The sequence below is a fragment of the Homarus americanus genome, unplaced genomic scaffold, assembly GCF_018991925.1.
Source record: "Homarus americanus isolate GMGI-L3 unplaced genomic scaffold, GMGI_Hamer_2.0 scaffold31376, whole genome shotgun sequence".
Lineage (NCBI taxonomy): Eukaryota > Metazoa > Arthropoda > Malacostraca > Decapoda > Nephropidae > Homarus > Homarus americanus.
The window spans coordinates 3,613-28,211 of NW_024714625.1; the positions used below are offsets into that span (position 1 = coordinate 3,613).

Below are 24,599 nucleotides of genomic sequence, written 5' to 3' on the forward strand. Positions count from 1 at the left end.
TGTGAACTCTTGGAACAATCTACGAGAAAGTGTTGTGACGGCACCGAGTGTGAGCTCTTTCAAGACAAGACTTGACCAACACTGGAGCGGGTTCATGTACATTCAGGAGCTGGTGCGTACCCAGTACTTGCCAACAGTGCGTAACAGAGACGTGACCGATCGCCCAAGCGGCTAACGAGCCAATCTTTTGGTGAAGAGGATAAAAGACAAGGAAAAGTAATCAGAGACGTGACCGATCGCCCAAGCGGCTTACGAGCCGATCAGTGGTGAAGAGGATAAAAGAAATAAGATTGTAGATTTTTTGCATATCTGTTTGCTCTATACATATCTGATTTATGATTAGTACAATATTAAGAGTTCTTGTTTAGACTAGTTTTGGGCGGGCTCGTTACCATGCTAACCAGCTCCTTTTGATGTATTTGTCAATAAATGTTTTGAATTTGAATTTGAGCTGTTCCGTGCACCTTAAAACGCCTTTCAAAAGGTGCCTTACAATAAACACCTTATCTCCGTTGAAATTTTCCCCAAGTTTTCTGAACGTGGTGGTGCTTTCAACACTCACATAGCGAGAAATAAAAATACGTTAAAATAATGAATGAATACAAAATAAATAAAGGAGTAAATGAGTAGACAAATAAAAAAAAACTGACACGGTGAACATAACATTGTTTACAAGAGCTGGTGTAGCTGGGCGGTGGCGGTGACGGACTGAGGCTCAAGGCGTAACTTGTCATAATGGAGTTGGAGGATTCGTTCTATCCCAAAGCTCAATATATAGAAACAGTAAGTATTATGGGTAATTTTTGGTAAAGGTAAATTTATATTAATTCACACAACTCTGTTAGAAAGTCAAAACTATGTTTTTCTAGTGTATTTTGGTGTGTTTTAATTGGTTCTGATCTTGGTTTCCGTCGGAAATTGCTTTTTTTTTCTTTAGATATCGCTCCCTTCTACCCCCAACAAGATAGGGGATCTTGTTGGAAACCGGGGTTTTGGGTGGGCCGTTTTCCGACAAAAATCATGGCCAAGTGAATACAAAATACACCAAAAAACAATATAAAACATATAAACCTAACCTTTTTTTTAGATGACCAAACCAAACCTAACCTAACCTGACCTATCTTAACCTAACCTGACCTCATCTAACCTGACCTCATCTAAGCTGACCTAACCTAACATGATTTTACATAGCCAAACTCTCACCATATGAGGGACTCACTGTTATTTCTTACCTCATTGGTCTGTTTCCAGTTCGTCTCTTCTTTGTCTTGGGAATATGGAATGAGTTACTCCAATACCAACTATGTTGGTCTTGACGATATTTACACTCTTTATTACGACACTTTACTGAGATTGGGAGAACACCGCAAGATTGCTTGTTCGTTTTTTTCCCCAAACTCGCAATTAACTCTATATAATTGAAGTGACACCCATCACTGACTTCCATGGTCGGAAATGAATTTGAACTTCAAAATATGAGATGCAAAATTACAATCGAATCTGATTGGGCAAAAGATACCATGAATTCTAAAAGCAGAAACCACAATTCATTTTAATTGGTGCCCCTCCCCTCAAAAAAAACCCAAAACAAACGCTATTGATTGGCCGCATGACGTGTATGGAAATGCATGCACATGACAATTTATGAAGGGAACATGCAGATTGGGAGGTCGGGTAGGCGATAATGGCGGAAGATTAATGGAAGAAAATATAGAAAGATATGGCATGCGCTATCTTCGCTATTATACATTTCTTAAAATTAGACTTATTTTTCGAATATGATAATAGATTTGGTGTGGGAAAGTTGTGTGAACTACTTTAAAAATACCTTTGAGATACCACTACCACCAGAAGTGGTTATTCGAATTTGTTTAATTTTTCCACAGATTTTACCATTATAGTACGTATTTTTGAAATAAAATCTAATAGGGTTTAATGTTAGTTTTGTCATCTGGGGAATCTTAGGAATATACAGTAATGGCAAATTTTCACTTGTTGCCACTAAACGAAATCAAAGTTGAAATTATGTTTTTCCGATGGTCTTTTGATATTTTTCAACGAATTTGACCTTCATTTCTGGCCCAAATCAAAAGTTTCTGAGATAAGTCCCCCCCCCTCTCATATCATAATCTAGAAAGGTTAAAGTGTTCAAAACACATAAAAAATCACTGGAAAAATAGTTTTGAAGCTAACCTAACCTAACGGGGGGATCTCCACAGTCGTTCGATGTTCTGGGTGTCTACCGCCACGTACGAACACAGTAGTAGTTTTAGTATCCTGGTGAAAATTATCCCTGTTGGGATTTATTGCCAGGCTTGGCCCTCATCTACTCGTTGACTCTATCAAGGCTGTTCTTGAACTGGTTAACGGAAGTTGCTTGAACTACATACTGATCCAGATCATTCCATTTGTCCACTGCTCATTGACTGAAAGTGTGGCTTCTTTTGCCTTTATTTGCTCTTTGCTGTTGTAATGTGTGGTTATGTCCTCTCAAGTTTCCTTGATATATTCAGTCTTAGAAAAATTTATATTCTTTACATTTTCATAACCATTCATTATCTTATACTTCTCGATTAAGTCTCCTCTACTCTACTCCTCTCTTCCATAGTGGTTAATCCCAATTTTGCCAGTCTTTCCTCATGAGATGGGTCAGTCAATGATGGTATGATTTTTGTTGCTCTTCTCTGCACTTTCTCAATACTATCAATCTTACCTCTGTGATACGGCATCCACACCTGTAAACAATATTCCAAGTGAGGTCGAATGTAGGTTAAATATAGTCTTAGAGAGTTCTTCATTTATGTAGGTAAACATTCTCTTAACAATTCCGAATGACTGGTTTGCCTTCGCAATTGATTTTGCTGTATGGCTCTTAAACATTAAGTTGTTACTTATCACAACCCCATGATCGTTTTCTTCCAATACCACATTCAGCCTTAGGTTATTCATATGATAATTAATTTGAGGATTAATATTGCTGACATGCATTACAGTACATTTACTCAGGTTAAAGTTTAACATGTACTCTGACCAATTATTTTTCTAATTTAAATTTTTCTGCAATCCTGAAGTCTCCTCTGAATCCATCTTAACCTCTTCATAGATCGTGTTATCATTGGCAAATATTTTCACGTTGATGTATCTCAGATGTCGGATCATTTATATAGCTTATAAAAAATAAGAGGCCAATAACACTTCCCTGTGGAACACCACTGGTAATGGCTTTCCATCTGGATTCCACTCCATTTATCACTACCTGCTTGCTTTCTACCACTTAGATTTGGCCTCGAATTCCCAACTTATTTTACTTATATATAAGTCTCTTATGTGGAACAGAGTCAAAAGCTTTCTGGAAATCCAAAAAGACTACATCAGAATTTTTATTCTCATCATCCCACATAAGCTAATCCCGAAACCATTGTTTCAATGGGATTTTGGGTAATTGGTTTCAGCTCACTGAAAATTACATACAAAGTAAAAAAAAAATGCAGTTAAGTAAACTTACTTTGAGGTGTGTATGTAGAAGGCTCCTGGTTGATGATGATGATGATGGGAATTAGAAGTGGGGGTGGAGGAGAAGGGAGAAGAGAAGGAAGTGGGGGTGGAAGAGAAATCACCCCATGCTTGATGCTGTCATTTCACCCATAAAATTTTGAATTCACTAGGTGTAATTCAAGATTAGTTTCTTTAAATCAACACTGCACTGCACTATATATTGTCAATATGTTAAATAAATTTCAGAATGACCAATAATTGTTCTGTAAAAACGTGAAAAATAATCTGTGTTCAAGAGACCCACAAGCAGGATGTTTCCTCCACTGAACAGAGATACAAACTGAGGCCTTGGTGGGTGAGTGAAGTGGCTGATGGGCACACCAAAAACTAGTTCCCTGTATTGCAATTATGTTAAATAATTTTTAAAATGACTAATAATTTTAATATAAAACTTGGACAATTATTGAATAGTACAACCTTCTTGATATTTACTCCAATTTTAACGAATGTAAGCCCTAGAACCGATTTCTGTATTGATGGACTAATCTTCCAGCTGGTGAGCAAGCCAAAGCATGTCGAAACATTTTCGTAAGAATTTCGTTAACCGAATTTTTGTTTGTTAACCGAAATGAAGATTCTTATGGAAGGCAATTCGTTAACCGAGGGACCATTGTACATTATAATTAGTGCAAATGTTTTCTTTGAAAACATGAATTTGTTTGTGACTTGGATGGTAAATGTTCCTTATTTCAAATTTTTTCCCACATATCTTGAAAGTTAAAGTTTTCAAGTTGTTAGATCTTTAGAGACATTAAAGTGAGCCACAACTGTGGGCATCCTTAACAGTTTTATATGAAAATAATAATAGTAATCAAATATTATTAATGAACCAAGGAGGGGTGGGGGGCAGGGCTTGTATTGTTAGTTAAAAAAAAAATGCTATAGTCAGCAGTGTCACTGTGATACTAATAAAGTTTTTGAGTCTGGTCTATTTATACAGATGTCTTGGGAGACGTGACATGAAGACTGATGTGATGGTAGATCAAAGAAACTTTCTGCTTGGCAAGTGGAAGTGGGGACCAGAAGGAAGTCAGAGGAAGTAACTGGGATAGATATTACCAACAGGTGACTGGGAGATTAACCCTAGCGAGTAAAATTGCCAGCCACTGTAGTGTAGTCATCACCTGATGGTGGTGGACCAAGAAATGTTCATGTGGGACAAGTGTAATGAGAGTGGGTCAGAGGCAGTTGCTGGTACAAGGGTAATGAGAGCGGGTCAGAGGCAGTGGCTGGAACAAGGGTAATGAGAGTGGGTCAAAGGCAGTGGCTCGGACAAGTGTAATGAGAGCGGGTCAGAGGCAGTGGCTGGGACAAGTGTAATGAGAGCGGATCAGAGGCAGTGGCTGGGACAAGTGTAATGAGAGCGGGTCAGAGGCAGTGGCTGGGACAAGTGTAATGAGAGCGGATCAGAGGCAGTGGCTGGGACAAGTGTAATGAGAGCGGGTCAGAGGCAGTGGCTGGGACAAGGGTAATGAGAGCGGGTCAAAGGCAGTGGCTGGGACAAGTAATGAGGAGGGTCAGAGGCAGTGGCTGAGACACGGAGTAATGAGGCCCGGGTTAGAGGCAGTGGCTGGGACAAGAAGGGTAATGAGCGGGTCAGAGGCAGTGGCTGGGACAAGTAATGAGGCGGGTCAGAGGCAGTGGCTGGGACAAGGGTAATGAGAAGCGGTCAAAGGCAGTGGCTGGGACAAGTAATGAGAGGCGGGTCAGAGGCAGTAGCTGAGACACGGTAATATGAGAGCGGGTCAGAGGCAGTGGCTGGGACAAGGGTAATGAGGCGGGTCAGAGGCAGTGGCTGAGACACGGGTAATGAGGCGGGTCAGAGGCAGTGGCTGGGACAAAGTAATGAGCGGGTAGGCGTGGCTGGGACAGTAATGAGGCGGGTCAGAGGCAGTGGCTGAGACAAGGGTAATGAGAGCGGTCAGAGGCAGTGGCTGGGACAAGAACTAAAGCCCAGGTCCAGAGGCAGTGGCTGGGACAAGGGTAATGAGCCGGTCAGAGGCAGTGGCTGAGACACGGAGTAAGAGCCGGGTCAGAGGCAGTGGCTGGGACAAGTAATGAGAGCGGGTCAGGAGGCAGTGGCTGAGACAAGGGTAATGAGAGCGGGTCAGAGGCAGTGGCTGGGACAAGAACTGAAGCAGGTCAGAGGCAGTGGCTGGGACAAGGGTAATGAGAGCGGTCAGAGGCAGTGGCTGGGACAAGTAATGAGAGCGGTCAGAGGCAGTGACTGGGACAAGGGTAATGTGAGCGGGTCAGAGGCAGTGGCTGGGACAAGGGTAATGAGAGCGGGTCAGAGGCAGTGGCTGAGACAAGGGTAATGAGAGCGGGTCAGAGGCAGTGGCTGAGACAAGGGTAATGAGAGCGGGTCAGAGGCAGTGGCTGAGACAAGGGTAATGAGAGCGGGTCAAAGGCAGTGACTGAGACAAAGGTAATGAGAGCGGGTCAGAGGCAGTGGCTGAGACAAGGGTAATGAGAGCGGGTCAGAGGCAGTGGCTGAGACAAGGGTAATGAGAGCGGGTCAGAGGCAGTGGCTGAGACAAGGGTAATGAGAGCGGGTCAGAGGCAGTGACTCCAGTGTACAGTAATAGAGTTTACTTCACCATGGATTATGGTGCTGTGGGGAAACAGGTGGATCCTGCTAGGTGAGGTAAGGGGTGGATGGGTAGAGCTTATTTTATTTATTCTTTAAGAAATAAGACATTTAACATTTTATATAATACTGTATCTCATACCTGTATTACTGTTTACTGTGGAGGCCGACACCCATATATACAGGTGCTCTGTTATCGGTAAGAAACCTACTGTTAGGTAGGTCAATATCCTTCCATTTGTAATCTGATATTTCTCAAAGTTAGGTTAGGTCTGATTGGGTTTGGTTTGGTGAGGTTTTTATCCTTGAGGGATTTTGTTCTTTGGAGTTTTTGCCTGAAGGGATTTTGTTTGACACAGCAATGAGATTGGCGAGCTCCCACAATCTATATTAGTGGGTTTTTTCAAGCTTATTGCAGACTTGTTACTATACTACATAATAAGCCCAGTACATCAAGTTTACTGTATGTATATGAATTAATTAGGATGGCGTTAAATGAAACAATTACAGTATAATATGCAGTATTTTATTGTGTACAATACCGAATTATAAATATGTTTGCTCAAGAGACATGATCATACAGAATGCCACCATCCACTAACAACAAATATGTGCACTTGTTTAAAACTTATTCCTAGTGTACACGGATTGCATCACACGTATAATAACTCTAAATAAATATATAAGCTGTGTTTGTGGATTGCATCATATGTCAATATACTGTACAGTGTACAGTGATCCCTCGGTTAACCAGGGCTGTGGAGTCGGAGGAAATTTCGGCTTGTGCAGTCGGAGTCGGTAAAATTGTCCAGACTCCGACTCCAGCTGAATCTTGATTGCACTGAATTGCCATTTTCTTCACGAGCTTAGTAATAGTATTAGTATCTGAGTATTTCCCTCCATTATTTAATAATTATATTAAATCCCTTCAGCCCACTATAAGAGGGTTGATAGAAAAAAAATGAAACTTCTGGTTTTATTTAGTCAACTGCAGGAACAGTTGCCATCCTGCGTGTAGTTTGAAAATGTAATGCTAATATAAATCAGGCATATTCATTGCAGTGATTCCACTGATCCCACTAATTTTCTTAAATTATTAAAAGAATTTATTTCCATTTTATAAGCATTATTATGAATTTATTGTAGCAGGCACAGTATAGCACTATAATTTTGGACGATAGTCTCTTCTTTACCATTTGAAATTTTGAATTATATCAAATTTTGTTTCGTTGAAAACTGCACAGAGGCTCTCAGCTACAAAACAATTAGCTACAACCTGTTTTTGGTGAGATTAAGGCAAATTTAATTTAATAACTTAATCATGTAAGGTTTATCCATTTTCCTTAATAAGGTATTCATTTCTTTAATGTACATAAATATATAACTTTACTTTAAAAGGAATTGTAGGATCATCATTTAGATCCACATCAGATTATGAGCTTAAACAAAATTCATATGCTGAGATCGAACTTTTAGATATACATGTAAATGGTGTTTTCTAGTTAATATCTTGAATTCTTAATAAATTTATTTTTCTTTTGATTGAAACTTTGAAAGTCAAGCCTATCATCTTTTTGTAGTTCTTAAATATCGTCCAGATCATTAATAAAGCTGTAGCAGTATAGCCACGGTGTTTTACTTTTTACCTACGCAGGTTACAACATACAAATTACAATTAGGATGGTAGAAATAGTTGTTACAAATAGGCCAAGGAGTCGGAGTCGGAAGCATAAAAATTTGAGGAGTCGGAGTCGGAGTCGAAGGTTTTGTCTTCGACTCCACAGCCCTGCGGTTAACGAACGCCTCGGTTAACGAAATTTTCGTTAACGAATTACCTTCCATAAGAATCTTCAACTCGTTTAACGAACAAAAATTCGGTTAACGAAATCCTTACGAAATCGTGTCAACATGTTTTTGCTTGCTCACCAGCTGGAGTATTAGTCTGCCAATACAGTGATCGGTTTTAGGGCTTAAATTCGTTACCAATTGAGTAAATATCAAGAAGGTTGTACTATTCAATCATTTTCCAAGTCTTATATTAAAATTTTTAGTAATTTTAACAATTATTTAACATAATTGAAGTACAGGGAACTACAGTTGACCCTCGTTAAAATGGACCCCTTTAATCCGAATATCGGATAAATCGGCCGAAATCTGAATTAAGCGAGGGACTGTCCGTGTCAAATTTCTGGTTCTGGGATTGTCCGATAGATGGCGCGCGCTCTCCAGACTGCCAGTCATTGTTGACTTAGCGCCATATTCGAGTATCAGTGTTGTGATGCCCTGCAATTTTCGTTTATATTTCAGTGATTAGGCATCTTTCAGCCTTGTATTTTACATCATGTCTTCAAGGGGGAGCAATATGCCAAAGAGGATGTATGTGACCCTTTCTGTGAACCAGAAACTGGAACTTACAAGGAAGTTAGAGGCTGGTGCTTCAGTGACGAGTATGGTGTTAAAAAGCAAACAGTTTCGGACATAAGCAAGGCTCAGGACAAACTCACTGTATTTTCTTTGAAATATAATGTTGATGCAAATTTTAAATCATCATCTGTTGGTGCAAGGAAGCATAGGAGAGTGGCAAAAGATACAAATCTTGAGGAGGCAGTGACGAAGTGGTTTGTGCAGCAACGATCCTGTGGTAATGTCGTCCGTGGTGTAGAAATTCAAGCTGCTGCTGCTAAGCTAGCAAGTCATATGGGCATCGAGAATTTCGAAGCTAGTGACGGTTGGTTATGGTGATTTAGAAATCGCCATGGAATGTGTAATAAAATTACCCATAGTGAAGCTGGTAGCGCACCCACCGAGGACATCGAACCATTCAGGGAGAGGCTAAATGACTTAATTAATAGTGAAGGGCTCCTGATTTCCCAAGTCTATAATGGGGATGAAACTGGGTTGTAATGGCGGTCCCTACCCCGGAATACCCAAGCTTTCAAGAATGAAGATGAGGAAGACGACGAACCATTGCCCAAGAAACCCAAACTCTCTGTTATACGAGAATCCATTGATAATGTCATTTTGTACATTGAATTGTCAGCAGAAACTGATGATGTTCAGCATTACTATCAACATATTAGAGCCTTTAGGGAACTCATTATACAGAAGCAGCATCAGCAAGGTAAACAACTGAAACTCGACTCATTCTTCAAGCCAGTTCATCCCAACCCTGCTGCAGCTGTTAAGCCTGCTGACGATATTGATGACCCTCCTGCTGCTGACTCAGGCCACCCTCAGTCACCTCAGCCTTCTACGAGTGGGGGACAAGGACCAGTGGAGCATCATAGCTCTACTGACTTCGAATGACAAGTTATCACCTCTACCCCCCACCTCCACCACATCAAGCTCATCTGTCATCTACCAAAGGTAAATGAAATTAACAATTTACAGTACAGTGACCCCTCGGTTAACGAACTCAATCCGTTCCAGAAGGTCGTTGGTTAACCGAAACCATTGTTTCAATGGGTTTTTGGGTAATTGGTTCCAGCTCACCGAAAATTGCCTAAATTCAACAAAAAAAGGTAGAAAAGTACACTTACTTTGAGGTGTGTATGTAGAAGGCTCTTGGATGATGATGAAGATGGGAATTAGAATGGGGATTGAGGAGAAAGGAGAAGAGAAGGCATTGGGGTGGAAGAGAAGTCACCCCATGGCACCATTTCACCCATAAAATTTTAGTTCTCTTGGTGTAATTCAAGATTATTTTCTTTAAATCAACACTGCACTGCATTATATATTGTCAATATGTAAAATAAATTTCAAAGTGACCAATAATTTGCTTGGAAACACAGAAAAAAGCGTTTAGTTGAAGAGAGTCTCAAGCAAGATGTTACCTCCAGTGAAAACAGAGAGAGACTAACGCCTGTTTGCTGTGTTAAGAGGCTGGATGCCGCGCATTAAACTAGTCACTTTACCTTCAATTATGTTCAATAATTGTTAAAATGACTAAAAAATTGAATATTAAACTTTTAAAATTATTGAATAGTATAAACTTCTTGATATTTACTAAAATAGTAAGGAATTTAAGCCCTAGAACTGATGAATGTATTGGCGGACTGATATTAAAGCTGGTTGACCGGTCAGTGCAAGCGAAAACATGTTGAGGTTGGTTCGTAAGTAATTCGTTAACCGAATTTTTGTTCGTTAACTGAATTGAAGATCCTTATGGAAGGCAGTTTGTTAACCGAGGCGTTCGTTAAACGAGGGGTCACTGTATTAACTTTTTTATTTTTACATATTGTAATGTTTTATATAGCTAGTTATATGATGTTTACAGTATTTCCTGTGTTTTTGTTACTGTGTATCATGTTCAGCATACAGTGTATGTACGGTACTGTATTTCCTAACCTAACCTAAATCGGTTAATTCGGACAATCAGCTAAAACGGACACTCTTCCCCCCTATTAGTCTGTTTTAACGAGGGTCGACTGTAGTTTTTAGCGCGCCAAATGGCCACTTGACTCACCCAGAATGGCGTCAGTTTGTGTCTCTGCTCAGTGGAGGTAGCATCTTGCTTGAGACTCTCTTGAACATAAACTATTTTTACATTTTTACAGTACAATTATTGGTCATTCTGAAATTTATTTTACATATTGACAATATACAGTATAGTCTCGGTTTACGCGGTCAATTAAACCCGTGGAGGTCCGCATAAAACGAGAAACACGTAAAGGAAATAACAGAACATATGGGATTGATTGAAATAGAGACTGGGCCGACCCCCCAGACTACCCTTTTTCCGACACAATACGTACGTTGTAGTAAAAATAACATCTTAATTTTATGATGGTATGCACACACAATTAATATTTAAGAGAAATATCAATAATATTAGGTTTTTTAACACTTACGTTAGTAGAAGAGATGGCTGGGCACACGGGGATGGGGGGTTGGTTCCGAGGCAGAGGGCACATTATTGGCCCTCACCTGTATCACTATCCACCACAGAGGCTTGCAGGTCCTCTTTGTCAAACCCCTCAAAGTCCATATCCTCACTATCACTGACTTGGGCTGGCTGTGGTGGGTGGCGGGTGAAGAACTCGGTAATGTTTTGTTGACTGGGCGGCCTAGTGCGCACCCTGCCCGTCCCGCTTCACGCGTAAATGATGGAATGTACTGCGTAACTAATAATTGCCGGTCTGGCCAGGTGCCGCGTAAATGACCAAATGCGTAAAGGAAATCTGCGTAAATCGAAACTATACTGCAGTGTTGATTTAAAGAAAATAATCTTAAATTACACCAAGTGAACTTAAAATTTTATTGGTGAAATGGCAGCATGAAGCATGGGGTGACTTCTCTTCCACCCCCACTGCCTTCTCTTCTCCCTTCTTCTCCACCCCCACTTCTAATTACCATCATCATCATCATCAACCAGGAGTCTTCTACATGCACACCTCAAGGTAAGTGCACTTTACTGCATTTATTTTTAATTTGTATGTAATATTCGGTGAGCTGGAACCAATTACCCAAAATCCCATTGAAACAATGGTTTCGGTTAACAAAATTTTTTGTTAATGAACGACCTTCTGGAACGAATTGTGTTCGTTAACCGAGGGACCACTGTATACACAATAAGGTCAGAACTTGGCGAAAGGAATTGGTACATACAGTAGAAGATCTCACTGAAACATTTAAAATTTTTGACCGGTCAGGTTAACATGAACATGGACCATTTGTTTGTGATATCACACACGAGAGGATGTAACTACCCAGTTAATAAAACTTTATACAGTAATTAGAACTTTAATGCAATGTTTTTACTTAGGCCAAACTTTCTTTGAACTAACTTTTTATTAAACTTAGATAAAATATTCCAACAAAGTTCCAGAAATGTGACAGAAAACTTATTAAAATATCGATAACCTAACATAACCATTAATATAATATTCACCTAACACATCCTTAACCTATCATAACCTTAATCCACCTTACCTGATATTCCCTTAACTTACCCTTATATTAATATTTAACAAGTTGTAACATTAACAGAATATAAAGTTAACCTAACATAACCTTAACCTAACCTTATTTTAACATTTTGCATAATATAATGTTAACATAATATAACCTTAACATAACATTAATATAATGTAACCTTTGACATGACCATAACCATACCTAACCAATTACAGTACAGTACAGTGGGGTATGCTATAACGAACGGATCCTACTACAAATATTCCTATAACGAACGGATCCTACTACGAATATTCCTATAACGAACGGTTTTACCTATAAAATTGAGAATGCTATAACGAACGAAACTCCTATAACGAACATTATTTAAATTTTTTTTTTTCTTTTCTTTTTACTAATTTATTGTTTTTTATTACAAGTATTAATGATATTGGTTATTTCAGGGGTTTAGATGCATATTTATGCACTTTTTTACAATTTTTACAATTTTATATTATATTTTTCAGTGTTAAGTGGTTGTATTTGGGGGCCTGGAACAGATTAATCCTATAACGAACAAGGTTCTAGAACCAATTAGATTCGTTATAGCATACCCCACTGTGTATGGTTACTTCACGATTAAATAATGTTATGGCAAAGGTCAACACTTTTACTATTAATTGTACTTATGTTACTGTCTAAGGGAAATGATTTGTGAACAGTTACTCCATCTTGTTACAAAAAAAATTAAACATCGGTGATTTTTAACAGTATTTAGTTTCACACATTATGTAAGGAGTCATCTGTAACAAATAGAGTACAATTCAATATTTATTTCTCCATGCTAAAATAACCAAACTCTTTAGGCCACAGGGAACCGTGTGAGTCGTGGTAGTGTGCTATGCGGCTCTCAGAACATTGTTCTGAGTGGAAAAGTCATTGTACTTAGTGGTGTCATCATCCGGGGGGATTTAGCCAACGTTCGAGTTGGCCGCCACTGCGTTATATCATCCAAATCTGTCATTAGACCACCATTTAAGAAATTCAGCAAAGGGTAAGTTACCATCTTACAGGTAATGTGTACGTACAGTAGAATACTGTACAGTAGAAGTCCAAAAATCCGGACTGCTTGGGGATTGGGTCGGTCCGGATTTTCGGATTTTCCGGATTCTCAGGCAGTACTTTTAAAATTCAAATTTAAGGAAGAAAAAAGAAGAGATGAACAGGTACATTTTGATAGTTTATTCATTAGCAAATATAGCATGCTTCATTTATCAAAATGAGCAGTTTTAATGAAAAAGCTGTGAATTCTAAATTTTATTCTTTGCCTTTTATATATCATAAATTGTAGACTTTCCAATGTCGTATGTTTCCATTAGAACTGTATTGCTCACACCACGTTCTAGTTTCTTAATTATTTCAAGTTTGTCACTCAATTTCAACATGTTCTTCTTTCTCTTCACACAACGAAGTTTATCTACTTTAGGAGCCATTATTATGGGCTTGTACAGTAATCTGTAAATGGAAAGAGTAGGACTCAAAATATTGTTATATTACAATGGTATTCTATTCATAATGTGCTTGATATAATGCATTCACGGAAATGTAATATTTTTGCTGAACGTACGTATTACAGTGGAAAGTGGGATAAAATCGTGACGAAAACAATGACTTTCGCTTTCTTTCGTTCAAAAGATGTTACCGTAATCGCTTTTCGAATGGTTTTCAGTTCAAAAACTGTTGTATTACAATAATATTTTATCCTAATTGACTTGAATAAATACTACGATACCATATTTCTGAATATTTTCATTAAATCCATCAAAATCATTTTCCTTGTCATCGTCTGCAGCACCAAACAGCTTCTCCCAGCCCTCTCTTTGAACAGGGCTAGAGGGTACGTGTTTTTCGAATCGTTGTCTGTTAAAAAACTATTACATCACACGTATATTTTACCTAAACTGCGCCTGAATGAATATATTCTCGGAAATAAATAGTAGTTTTGCGGAAACGTGACGTATTTCAATGTAAAATAGGATAAAATACATGACGAAAACAAAAGACTTTACCTAAGCTTCCGATGTTCTTGAGATGTTACTCGTTTTTTTAATAGTTTTCGGTTAAAATTCTGTTATATTACAATGATATTCTATTCATACTGTGCTTGATATAATACATTCATGGAAATGTAATATTTTTCCTGAAATTACATACGTATTACAGTAGAAAGTGGGATAAAATCGTGACGAAAACAATGACTTTCGCTTTCTTTCGTTCAAAAGATGTTACCGTAATCGCTTTTCGAATGATTTAGTTAAAAAACTATTGTATTTCAATAATATTCCCTCCTAATTGACTTGAATAAATACTTGAATGGAAATATACAATATTTTTGTTGAAACTACCCGCATTTCAGTGTAGGTAGTTCTGCTATAACGCGATAGTAGTGTTCTTGTAAAACATCGTGTTATAGAAATTCGTGTAATAGAAATAACAGGGCTTATGGAGAAAATAGGGTTAGGTGCAGATTACTCCAAATCGAAAAAAAATTTCGTAGTTAGCCTAACACAAAGGATAGCACAGTCTAAATAAATGTTACATTCATATCTAATAATGAAATCATACAGTAAATGTTACACTTTACCTTGAAAAAATATGAATATAACTTGATGGGGGAGAAGGGTGATGTTGAGGCTGAGGAGTCATGAAACATCAAGCTTTTCTTCAAGTGTTATAGCCTTTCTTTTACGATCACCACCGGAAATGCGATCACCAGAGTGCTTCCCAGAGATATTCTTCTTTTCCATAGTCACAAAATTGGAGAAACAGTAATCAGAATTCACTGAGGACACTTAAAAACTTCACACGTGTTTCAAACAAAGTGTGGAGTAAACAGAGCGCTCGGGTCTAAAACGCTATGTATTTTGTTTTTCTCTTATTTAAAAGTTTACATTTTACATATACTGTACAGGTATACTGTATACATAAATATTACATAAATTATTTCTGCAATTCTTCACAAACAAAACACATAAATCAATTGAACATGTGATGTCGAACGTGAACTGTAAACACTGCATAACCCCGCACCAAGCCACAATGTACAGTACACTTTAAACGCTACTTATTTTGTTTTTCTCTCTTATTTAAAATTTTACAATTTACATATACTGTACAGGTATTTCTTCACAAACAAAACACATAAATCAATTGAACAAGTGATGTCGAACGTGAACTGTAAACATTGAGCCAAGCCACAACACTGTACAGTACACTTTAACACTTTAAACGCTACGTATTTAGTTTTTCTCTTTTCTTTAAATTTTTACAAAATATATATATATATATATATATATATATATATATATATATATATATATATATATATATATATATATATATATATATATATATATATATATATATATATATATATATATATATATATATAACATATCAGTTTTGAACTGACCATCATAAATTTATTTGTCAGTGGCCCAAGGTTAAAAATGCTTTGAAAACCTTTGATCTTGATGTATGATAGTTATTTTGTGGGTCCCTTTTTTCTGACCTGACCTGTCTAGTCACGTCACCACCCTTCTCTTAAGCTCCTCTACGTGTGTGTTGGTGTGCGGATTAGTGGATGTCATCATTATGACCTGACCTTATATTTTTAGGTCACCCTGTATATTTAAGCCTCTCTCTGTCCATGTAACCCAGTTGCCTCTGAAGATGTCTTGAATAAAGACGAAAGCTAAGGTACTCCGTTGTTTCCATTTTCCCGTGTGATTTTATCAAGATATATATATATATATATATATATATATATATATATATATATATATATATATATATATATATATATATATATATATATATATATATATATATATATAAATTGTAATTTACATATTATTCATATTATGCTAGAGCGCCCACAAAACATGAGAAACGTTTGAGTCCCCCAGTAGAGATGTCCGTTCTCTATCCACTCCAGGATGTCCGTTTTCTTTTTGTGTACTCGCTCAGGGACTCAAGTATTTCTGTATATGACACAGGATGATAAGGGAATTTGAATTTATTTGTTTATTTATTTATATATAATATACTGTAATATATTAAATATACTGCAAGTATTTTCTTTAATTTATATACGTGTTTCGCGAAAAAGGGAGGCTACATTTATGGTGATCGTTAAGGACCAAACTCCGAATCCATGACGTGACTTCTGTTCATTATTTATATCCTAAATTTACCACTGTCGGCAGTTTCAAGAATTAATGCAGTCATTTACTGAATATTCTTTGCAAAAAAATAAATTTTAAATGAATTATTTATAAGAGATAAGTATTATGATCAGTAAATATACAGAGATGCATTACTGACCACCTCCGAACACAAGGATGGCTAAAAATAGCCACAGGCGGTCACAGTCAAGGTCACTTTCCCTTTCTTGTCACTGGCAAATGGGGGAGGGGGGGATGATAATAGCAGCTGTGTTTATTACGGTATGTTAGACTGGTTTATAATACATTTTTATTATTTTAATATACCGGTAATCTTCATTTTAATCCAGCTTACCAAACGTAAGTTTCAGTATAAAATAATTAGTGGTACTGTAGGACCTTGTGAGTGGTTTACTGTATACATAAATATTACATAAATTATTTCTGCAATTCTTCACAAACAAAACACATAAATCAATTGAATATGTGATGTCGAACGTGAACTGTAAACACTGTGTGTGATGTAGAGAGAGCGCGGGTGTAAAACGCTATGTAATTTGATTTTCTCTTTTATGTAAAATTTTACAATTTACTTATAATATATAGGTATACTGTATACATAAATATTACATACATTATTTCTGCAATTGTTCACAAACAAAACACATAACTCAATTGAACATGTGATGTCGAACGTGAACTGAAGCCACAACAACCGTTCGAGTGGAATCGCGTTAGAGCAAACGAGTTCGCGTTTTACAAATATCGTTCCTCAATTCATAAATCGCGTTCGAGCAAATTCGCGTTGTCAAAACACGCGTTATAGCAGAACTCACTGTAAAGTGTCGTAATAATAAATGGTAAACAATTTGCCTTCAGCACTTGTGTTTCATGCACGGCTAGCCTCAGTAGAGCGTTTTTACCGAAGGTTTTGTTGTTCCATTACCCTCAAAAACGTGGGTCGAACTATAAACGAGGAATATTATAAATTAACGATTTCTTGGTCAAAAAATCAGGGTCGACTGATAAACGAGGGGGGTTATAGACGAGTATATAAGGTATGTTGTCACAGTTTGATTGCTCGTTTTAAAGTGGCGACCACGTGGTCGCTTGTTGTCGCTGTGCAGCTGTGGCACTCACGCATGCACACATACACACAAAAGCCCGCTAAAAAAAAAAATCGTTTTTGAAAAGTCCGGATTTCTGGCATCCGGATTTTTGGACTTTTACTGTATAATGAAATACTGAACAGTCCAGTATAAAGATAATCATTCAGAGTTTCTTCACAGCATAATTTTACTTACAGAAAATTTCCAAATACTGCAATTGATATTTTATATTTTTTCACAGGGTGGCGTTCTTTCCTCTTCATATTGGTGATCACGTGTTTATTGGTGAAGGATCAATTGTCAATGCTGCAGTGGTAGGCTCCTATGTTTACATTGGGAAGAACTGTGTTATTGTAAGTACTGTACAGTATTTTATTAATCCCAGTGTGCAATTTTTTTTCCTCTATTAATGCACTGTTATCCACAAGTGGTTTACTGAGAACTTTTTACAGTTGAAACTCACCATATTATGTGCTCTAAATTTGGACAGCTCTAATACTGTACTGCATATACATGGTAGAATCCATTTAGGTCATGAGAATAAGTTTCTGCACTCCTCATGATTTAGCTGATTGACCAAGATTAATTACATTCAACAAGACTCTTTTCCCATTTTTTAGAGTAACTTTATTTATATTTACACTGTAAGACTGGTACAGTACAGGGAAGTTGTGATAATTCATGGGTTAGGTACCAGAAAACATCGCAAATTGTAATATTGTGAATTGTAGTTTAATTGATTTATATAGAAATAGGTTCTGGAGTGTGTTAGGTAAAATAAAACAAACACTCGTTAAGTGAATTTTTGTACTGTCGTATATCGAATAGAAAAACATGGGAAAAAGAGGGTCTGGCTCCCCAATGACACAAATGCCCCAAAATTATACCTCCAAAACATGAAATAGGTTCACAAACAAGAAAAACCTACCTAACCAATGATAAATAGTACACAACTACTGTGCTGTAATTTACCACCAAACAAATTAAAAACAGTCACAAAATACTAGATGCATCGTAAGGGGGTCGCATAAAGGTCATGGGTCGATGGGGCCCCATAGAGCTCATAGTCCAGGGGGGCGCCGGTGGGTAGAGCGGTACCTCTCTTGCCTCGCAAGCGAGATGTCACGGATTCAATTCCCGGGCCGGTGGAAGTTGTTCGGACACACTTCCCAGCCTCCCTTGGTCCCTGTTCACCTAGCAGCAAAGTAGGTACCTGCTGTAAATTGAAAGTTGCGAATTCTTATTCAGGGAAAGTTGTTGGAGCTTCCAGTAACTTGCTTAGACATAAACCATTGACTCTTCAGGCTTCTATGCCCTTGACTCTTCAGGCTTCTACTCCCTTAACTCATGAGACATAAAGGCAAGCATGAACTTAGCATGCTTCCCTGTTGGGCGCTGTAAACGCTTCAGCGCTTCACCTTACACAAGGATGTAGGAGGGTGCCCAATAAAAAAAAAAAAAAAATAGTTTAGGTGTCAAGGACTGAAGTATGTGGCTGACAGGCGTTGTCTCGTTAAGCCCAAACCATAAATTATGGTCAAGGAAATAATGCAGTTACTCTCCTTGTGTCAAGTCAGGTCAGTCCAGGGAAGGCGAATGCTGATGACACGTTACGCAGCAGAAGATCCACACTCCTCCTTTGAACTGTTCTCAGCTCAGTTTGCTCTGTACAGTACTTCCCATGGATGCAAACAAAGGACAGCAAACTTCAATGATAGATTTCCTGTGTTGCTTACCGAGCCTCTGGATTTTATTCAGTTTCTGTTCAAGACATGTAAAACAGTGTGGCTCTTTTGTCCTCGAAATAGCAGAATTACTGGCTGACAATGAGGCAAGTGTGAATTTTGCCATCTATGACGACATATCAATGTTTTGGGTTATTTATCAAATTGACATTCAGCGGATAAAATCAAGCTATCAATGTTCTGATACAATTTGGAAGCTCCTATGTCTGTGAGGCAGCTTTCCCGCTAATGGTGTTTATAGAAAATGATTACCGTAACCGTATATCGAACTTAAACTTAGAAAATTGTGTGCTATGTTGTTTAATCACATAATTATACCCCTAGTTAACAGAAAATTAATTGTATGATGATGCGCACATGTCACATATGAAATACGTACAGTATGACAGAGTTGTAACTAAGAAAATTGTATGTTGTGCTGTTTAACCATGTAATTGTACCCCCAGGTATATAACATTAAATAATGATATAAACATGTCACCTATTAAACATACAGAGTTGTAGCCTTTTTATGCCAGTATTTACTTCTCATTTATATTATGCATTTTCCTTACTTCTTTTTACAGTTAAACACGTACAGTAAAGCCTCGAATAACGACGTTAATGTGTCCTCCAATATTGCAGTGCAAGGTGAATCGTCTTATCGCGAATCATTAATTGCCATTAAAATCAAGCAATAATTATGAGATGCATTTCCAAGTGTGACCTTTTCATATCTTTTGTGTGGCTTTTTACCCTCTTTTCCCCCCAAAACAATACAATTACAGAAATGAAAATTGCAAACTATATTCTTTAAATAATGTTTCTGAATGCGCCTTATGCAATATAAATGAATAATAATATGGTCACACAAGAGGAGATGGGACGCCATTGTTTTTGTTTGTGTTTACAGCCGGGAGTCCGGGACGATAGTTTTACACGAGAAAATGAAGAAAATAAGACCCTGGCTGTAGCTGTTGTAAAATTAATGTAAAAAAATGAATATACTGTATATGTTTTAAGTAATTTTATTTAATGTTAATAAATGGAACAATAGAAATAACTAACCACTAATGGTAAAGAAAAAAGGTGAGATGGATTGGGAATGCCAATGTATACCTGTAATGAGAAAAGAAAGCAGCTGTGCAAGGTTCTTTCAACAGCTTTATTATTTGAAGGCCTAAACCATCAACTTCAGCTACACCATCAAATTCAGCATCATAAGCAGCTTCACCACCAACTTTAGGTTCAGTAACAGGTTCAGCAACAGCTTTAGCTTTATGGAAAGCTACAGCTTCAGCCAGAGTTGAACCTACAGCTTCAGCCAGAGTTGAACCTACAGCTTCAGCCAGAGTTGAACCTACAGCTTCAGCCAGAGTTGAACCTACAGCTTCAGCCAGAGTTGAACCTACAGCTTCAGCCATAGTTGAACCTACAGCTTCAGCCAGAGTTGAACCTACAGCTTCAGCCAGAGTTGAACCTACAGCTTCAGCCAGAGTTGAACCTACAGCTTCAGCCAGAGTTGAACCTACAGCTTCAGCCAGAGTTGAACCTACAGCATCAGCCAGAGTTGAACCTACAGCTTCAGCCAGAGTTGAACCTACAACTTCAGCCAGAGTTGAACCTACAGCTTCAGCCAGAGTTGAACCTACAGCTTCAGCCAGAGTTGAACCTACAGCTTCAGCCAGAGTTGAACCTACAGCTTCAGCCAGAGTTGAACCTACAGCTTCAGCCAGAGTTGAACCTACAGCTTCAGCCAAAGTTGAACCTGAAGACTTTGTCATCTGAGTAAAAACTCGCACAATATTCATTGGCTGTCCTTATGTTTTAGACTTTACCACCATTGGCGAGTAGAATTTTTGTTTTACATTCGTAAATATTATTTAAAACATATATGAACAGTAAATAAGTGTTGCTTTCATATTCATGTGTAGAGAAATGACGATATTGAAGGTTCCAAGTGTTCCCTGAAGAATGCAGTGATGGGTAGGGAAACACCGGGTAACACTGAAGTCCGTTTATTCGGATAGGAGAAATACAGGTGGTGACTAGCGTGTGCCATGCACGGCTCACACAGTCAGACTGAGACTGCCTTGCCATATGGCAGCCTCGGGGCAATGTTGCCACGTAATTATATACATAGATGCTACTCGGCACAGTAGCTTATATACAAGGTTGCTACTCGGCACAGTAGCATAGATACATAACCTACAGATATGTTTTTACATGTATGCACTTACTGTTCATACGTTGGCGTTCCCAATCGTCTCGCTTTATTTCATTACCATTAGTGGTTAGCTTCTTCTATTGTTCCATTTATTAACATTTAATAATGTTATTTAAAACATATATATTAATTTTTTTACATTAAATTCACTACAGCTATAACCAGGGTCTTATTTTCTTCATTTTCTCGTGTAGAACTATTGTTCCGGACTCCCGGCTGTAAACACAAACAAAAACAATGGCGTCCCATCTCCTCTTGTGTGACCATATTATTATTCATTTATATAGTATAAGGTGCATTCAGGAACATTATTTAATGAATATAGTTTGTAATTTTCATTAATTGTATTGTTTTGGGGGGAAAAGAGGGTAAAAAGCCTCACAAAAGATATGAAAAGATCACACTTGGGAACACATCTCATTATTATTGCTTTATTTTAATGGTAATTAATGATTGGCGATACGATATTTCACCTTACACTGCAATATTGGAGGGCACATTACCGTCATTATTCGAGGCTTTACTGTACTGTACTGACTAGACATGTAAAAAAAAAATGACTTCAGATCATTCTTTGGTGTGAATATATCCCAGTGCTCAGTTTTTGTCTCTGGTTTTACATTTCACTTTTGACTGATTATAAAGTTTCCCACTTATCAAATTAAAACTGTACTATTCACGTACGATTTTTTTTTTCAGGGCAGAAGGTGTGTGCTAAAAGATTGCTGCATGATTGCTGATGATACTGTTCTTCCTCCGGAAACTGTTGTCCCTCCATTTGCTGTATACTCTGGGTCACCAGCAAGACATACTGGAGATTTACCAGAAGCTACCCAAGATCTTATGACTGACTACACCAAGTCTTGTTACCACCATTTCATAAGGGTCAAGGATATGCCTCCACAGGCCAGAGAGGGAACCACAAAACTTATTGATATTTAATAAATTTATTGTTTTGTGCCTCAGGTCACAAGACAGGGTACAGTACAGTACAGTAGATCTTTGCCATTTGTGGGTTTGCGATTCGTGATTTTGGCGATTCGTGGTAAGCAGATGGTGGCTAGCTTGCGAGCCTCTCCCGCAGTGCAACGGGCCACCCCTGCGCACCCGCAGCGTTTCTTCTTCATTGCTTGCACTCAACCATTGCCTGCGACGCAGCATCTCTTGTGTTGTGGTTCAAAACTTTAGTGTTTCTATGTGAAATGGCCCATAAAAGACTGCCTAGTGTCAGTACTCGTGATGCTAGTGCAGTGAAACGTAAAAGGCGGAAGTCAGTGATGACTCTAACAAAGAATGTTGAATTATTAGATAAGTTAAAAGAGGGAATGAGTACTGTCGCGGCTGGTCGGTTGTTTGGTATAGGTATGCAGTAGTTCACTAAGGTATTAAAATTTCCTATTCGCGGTTTTGCCTATTTGCACCATTCCTTGGAACCTAACCCCCTCGAATAACTTAGATTCCAGCAAGAGAATGAGACAAGTCCAACAGTTACTGTAGATAATCTTTTTAAAGCTTTAAATCATAATCTTGCTTTATATTTGCTTTCCATTTTTAAAGGGGGGTGAAATAATTTCATAGCTTAATCATACAAATATTTGAGAAAATATACTACACTTAATGAAGCCACCAATAATACAAGAAAATGCTGTCTCTGAAATACTGTATATTCATCGTAAATAAATCAATAATGACTGAAGATTGTTTTTGTATATTTTATGAGATACTGCATTGTGATTTAAATGGTCATACCCATTGTTGTGGATTTTCAGATTGTTGAATTTCTCCCTTATGGATTTTGTAAATTGTGACCACTAAATCTGGGATGAGGCATGAAAAGGGAATAATAAAATTTGTGTGTGAATTTTCTTAAAACACATTTAATACTGTAGTGTTCTTCATACCAGTACAATACAGTCCTGTACAGTTCTGTACTGTACTCACTATGTCTCATGTGAACTTTCATTCTATTCAGTACTGTATTTACATTTATAGTGGTCCCTCGGTTAACAAACACAATTCATTCCAGAAGGTCGTTCGTTAACTGAATCCATTGTTTCAATGGGATATTGGGTAATTGGTTCCAGCTCACCGAAAAGTACATACAAAGTAAAAAAATGCAGTAAAGTACACTTACTTTGAGGTGTGTATGTAGAAGGTTCCTGGTTGATGATGATGATGGGAATAAGAAGTGAGGGTGAAGGAGAAGGGAGAAGAGAAGGAAGTGGGGATGGAGGAGAAATTACCTTTCAGGGTACCGTATATCTCGGCTTATAAGACGGAATTTGAACATTAAAAAAATCTGCCCAAAGTTAGGGGGTCGTCTAAACCACCAAGTATAAAATTCTTACCTCTTAATTATTGTGGTTTAGTGTGTTAAGAGTGGTGATGGAAACATCGTAAGCCACTCACAAGGTCTTACCACTAATTATTTTATACTGAAACTTACGTTTGGGAAGCTGGATTCAAATTAAGATTACCGGTATATTAAAATAATAAAAATGTATTATAAACCTGTCTAACATACCGTAAAAGAGAATTATACCCCTGTAATAAACACAGCTATCATCACACACCCCTCCCCACGCCCCCCCCATTTGCCAGTGAGGAGACAAGAAAGGAAAAGTGACCGCGAGATTGGGCTATTTTTAGCCGTGGAGGTGGTCAGTAATGCATATCGGTATATTTACTGATAATAATACTTCTCCTATAAATAATTAATTTAAAATTTATTTTTTTACAAGGAATATTCAGTAAATGACTGCATTAATTCTTGAAACTACTGACAGTTAAATACAGACGCTTAAGTGACATCACTAGTGTTTACACTACACCAGCTGGTAACATTTGATGCCATTACTTGAAGTGAATTGGCCTTATTTTAAGTAACTAACCATAAATAAACACAAAAAGTAAAAAAAAGATCAAAAGTGAGAAATAATATACTGTATGTATGTTGTGTTGTCAAAGTTAGAGGAACAATTCAAACTGCAATTGTGTGTAAATGAGGCAGAAAGTCAGGTCAGCGCTGAACCTGGGACTTGGTCACAATTTTCGTGATGCCATATGGCAGCACGGTCTACCATTAGACAACACATTATGCTTCCAATATCTTCCCAGGCGGTAGTATCTACCTGTTTGGTAGCTGCCTCCTACCTACACAATTTTTAGTAATATTACTTTGATACATGATAAATTAGACAATGAAAATAAACATCAAATTTAATTACCAAGACGCTTCCCATTGGCAGCTGTAAGAAGAGGGGGAGATGGGCT

The 24,599-nt window shown here is 37.8% G+C and overlaps 1 protein-coding gene across 1 annotated transcript; it reads left to right on the forward strand.

Moving 5' to 3' along the window:
* Positions 1 to 646: 646 nt before the first annotated feature.
* LOC121879206 (dynactin subunit 5-like) lies at positions 647 to 23,019 on the forward strand. The gene is made up of 4 exons (XM_042385806.1): positions 647 to 783; positions 12,907 to 13,094; positions 17,617 to 17,728; positions 22,026 to 23,019. Exons 1-4 carry the CDS (start codon positions 736 to 738, stop codon positions 22,266 to 22,268), a joined length of 591 nt encoding a protein of 196 aa, XP_042241740.1. The 5' UTR covers positions 647 to 735; the 3' UTR covers positions 22,269 to 23,019.
* The last annotated feature ends 1,580 nt before the right edge of the window (positions 23,020 to 24,599 follow it).

Bases quoted from the DNA above. Each gene is read 5' to 3' on its own strand.
- LOC121879206 (XM_042385806.1), top strand. From the start codon at position 736: ATGGAGTTGGAGGATTCGTTCTATCCCAAAGCTCAATATATAGAAACA. The intron at 784-12,906 runs GTAAGTATTATG...CAAACTCTTTAG, and splicing joins AAGCTCAATATATAGAAACA to GCCACAGGGAACCGTGTGAG. The intron at 17,729-22,025 runs GTAAGTACTGTA...TTTTTTTTTCAG, and splicing joins TTGGGAAGAACTGTGTTATT to GGCAGAAGGTGTGTGCTAAA.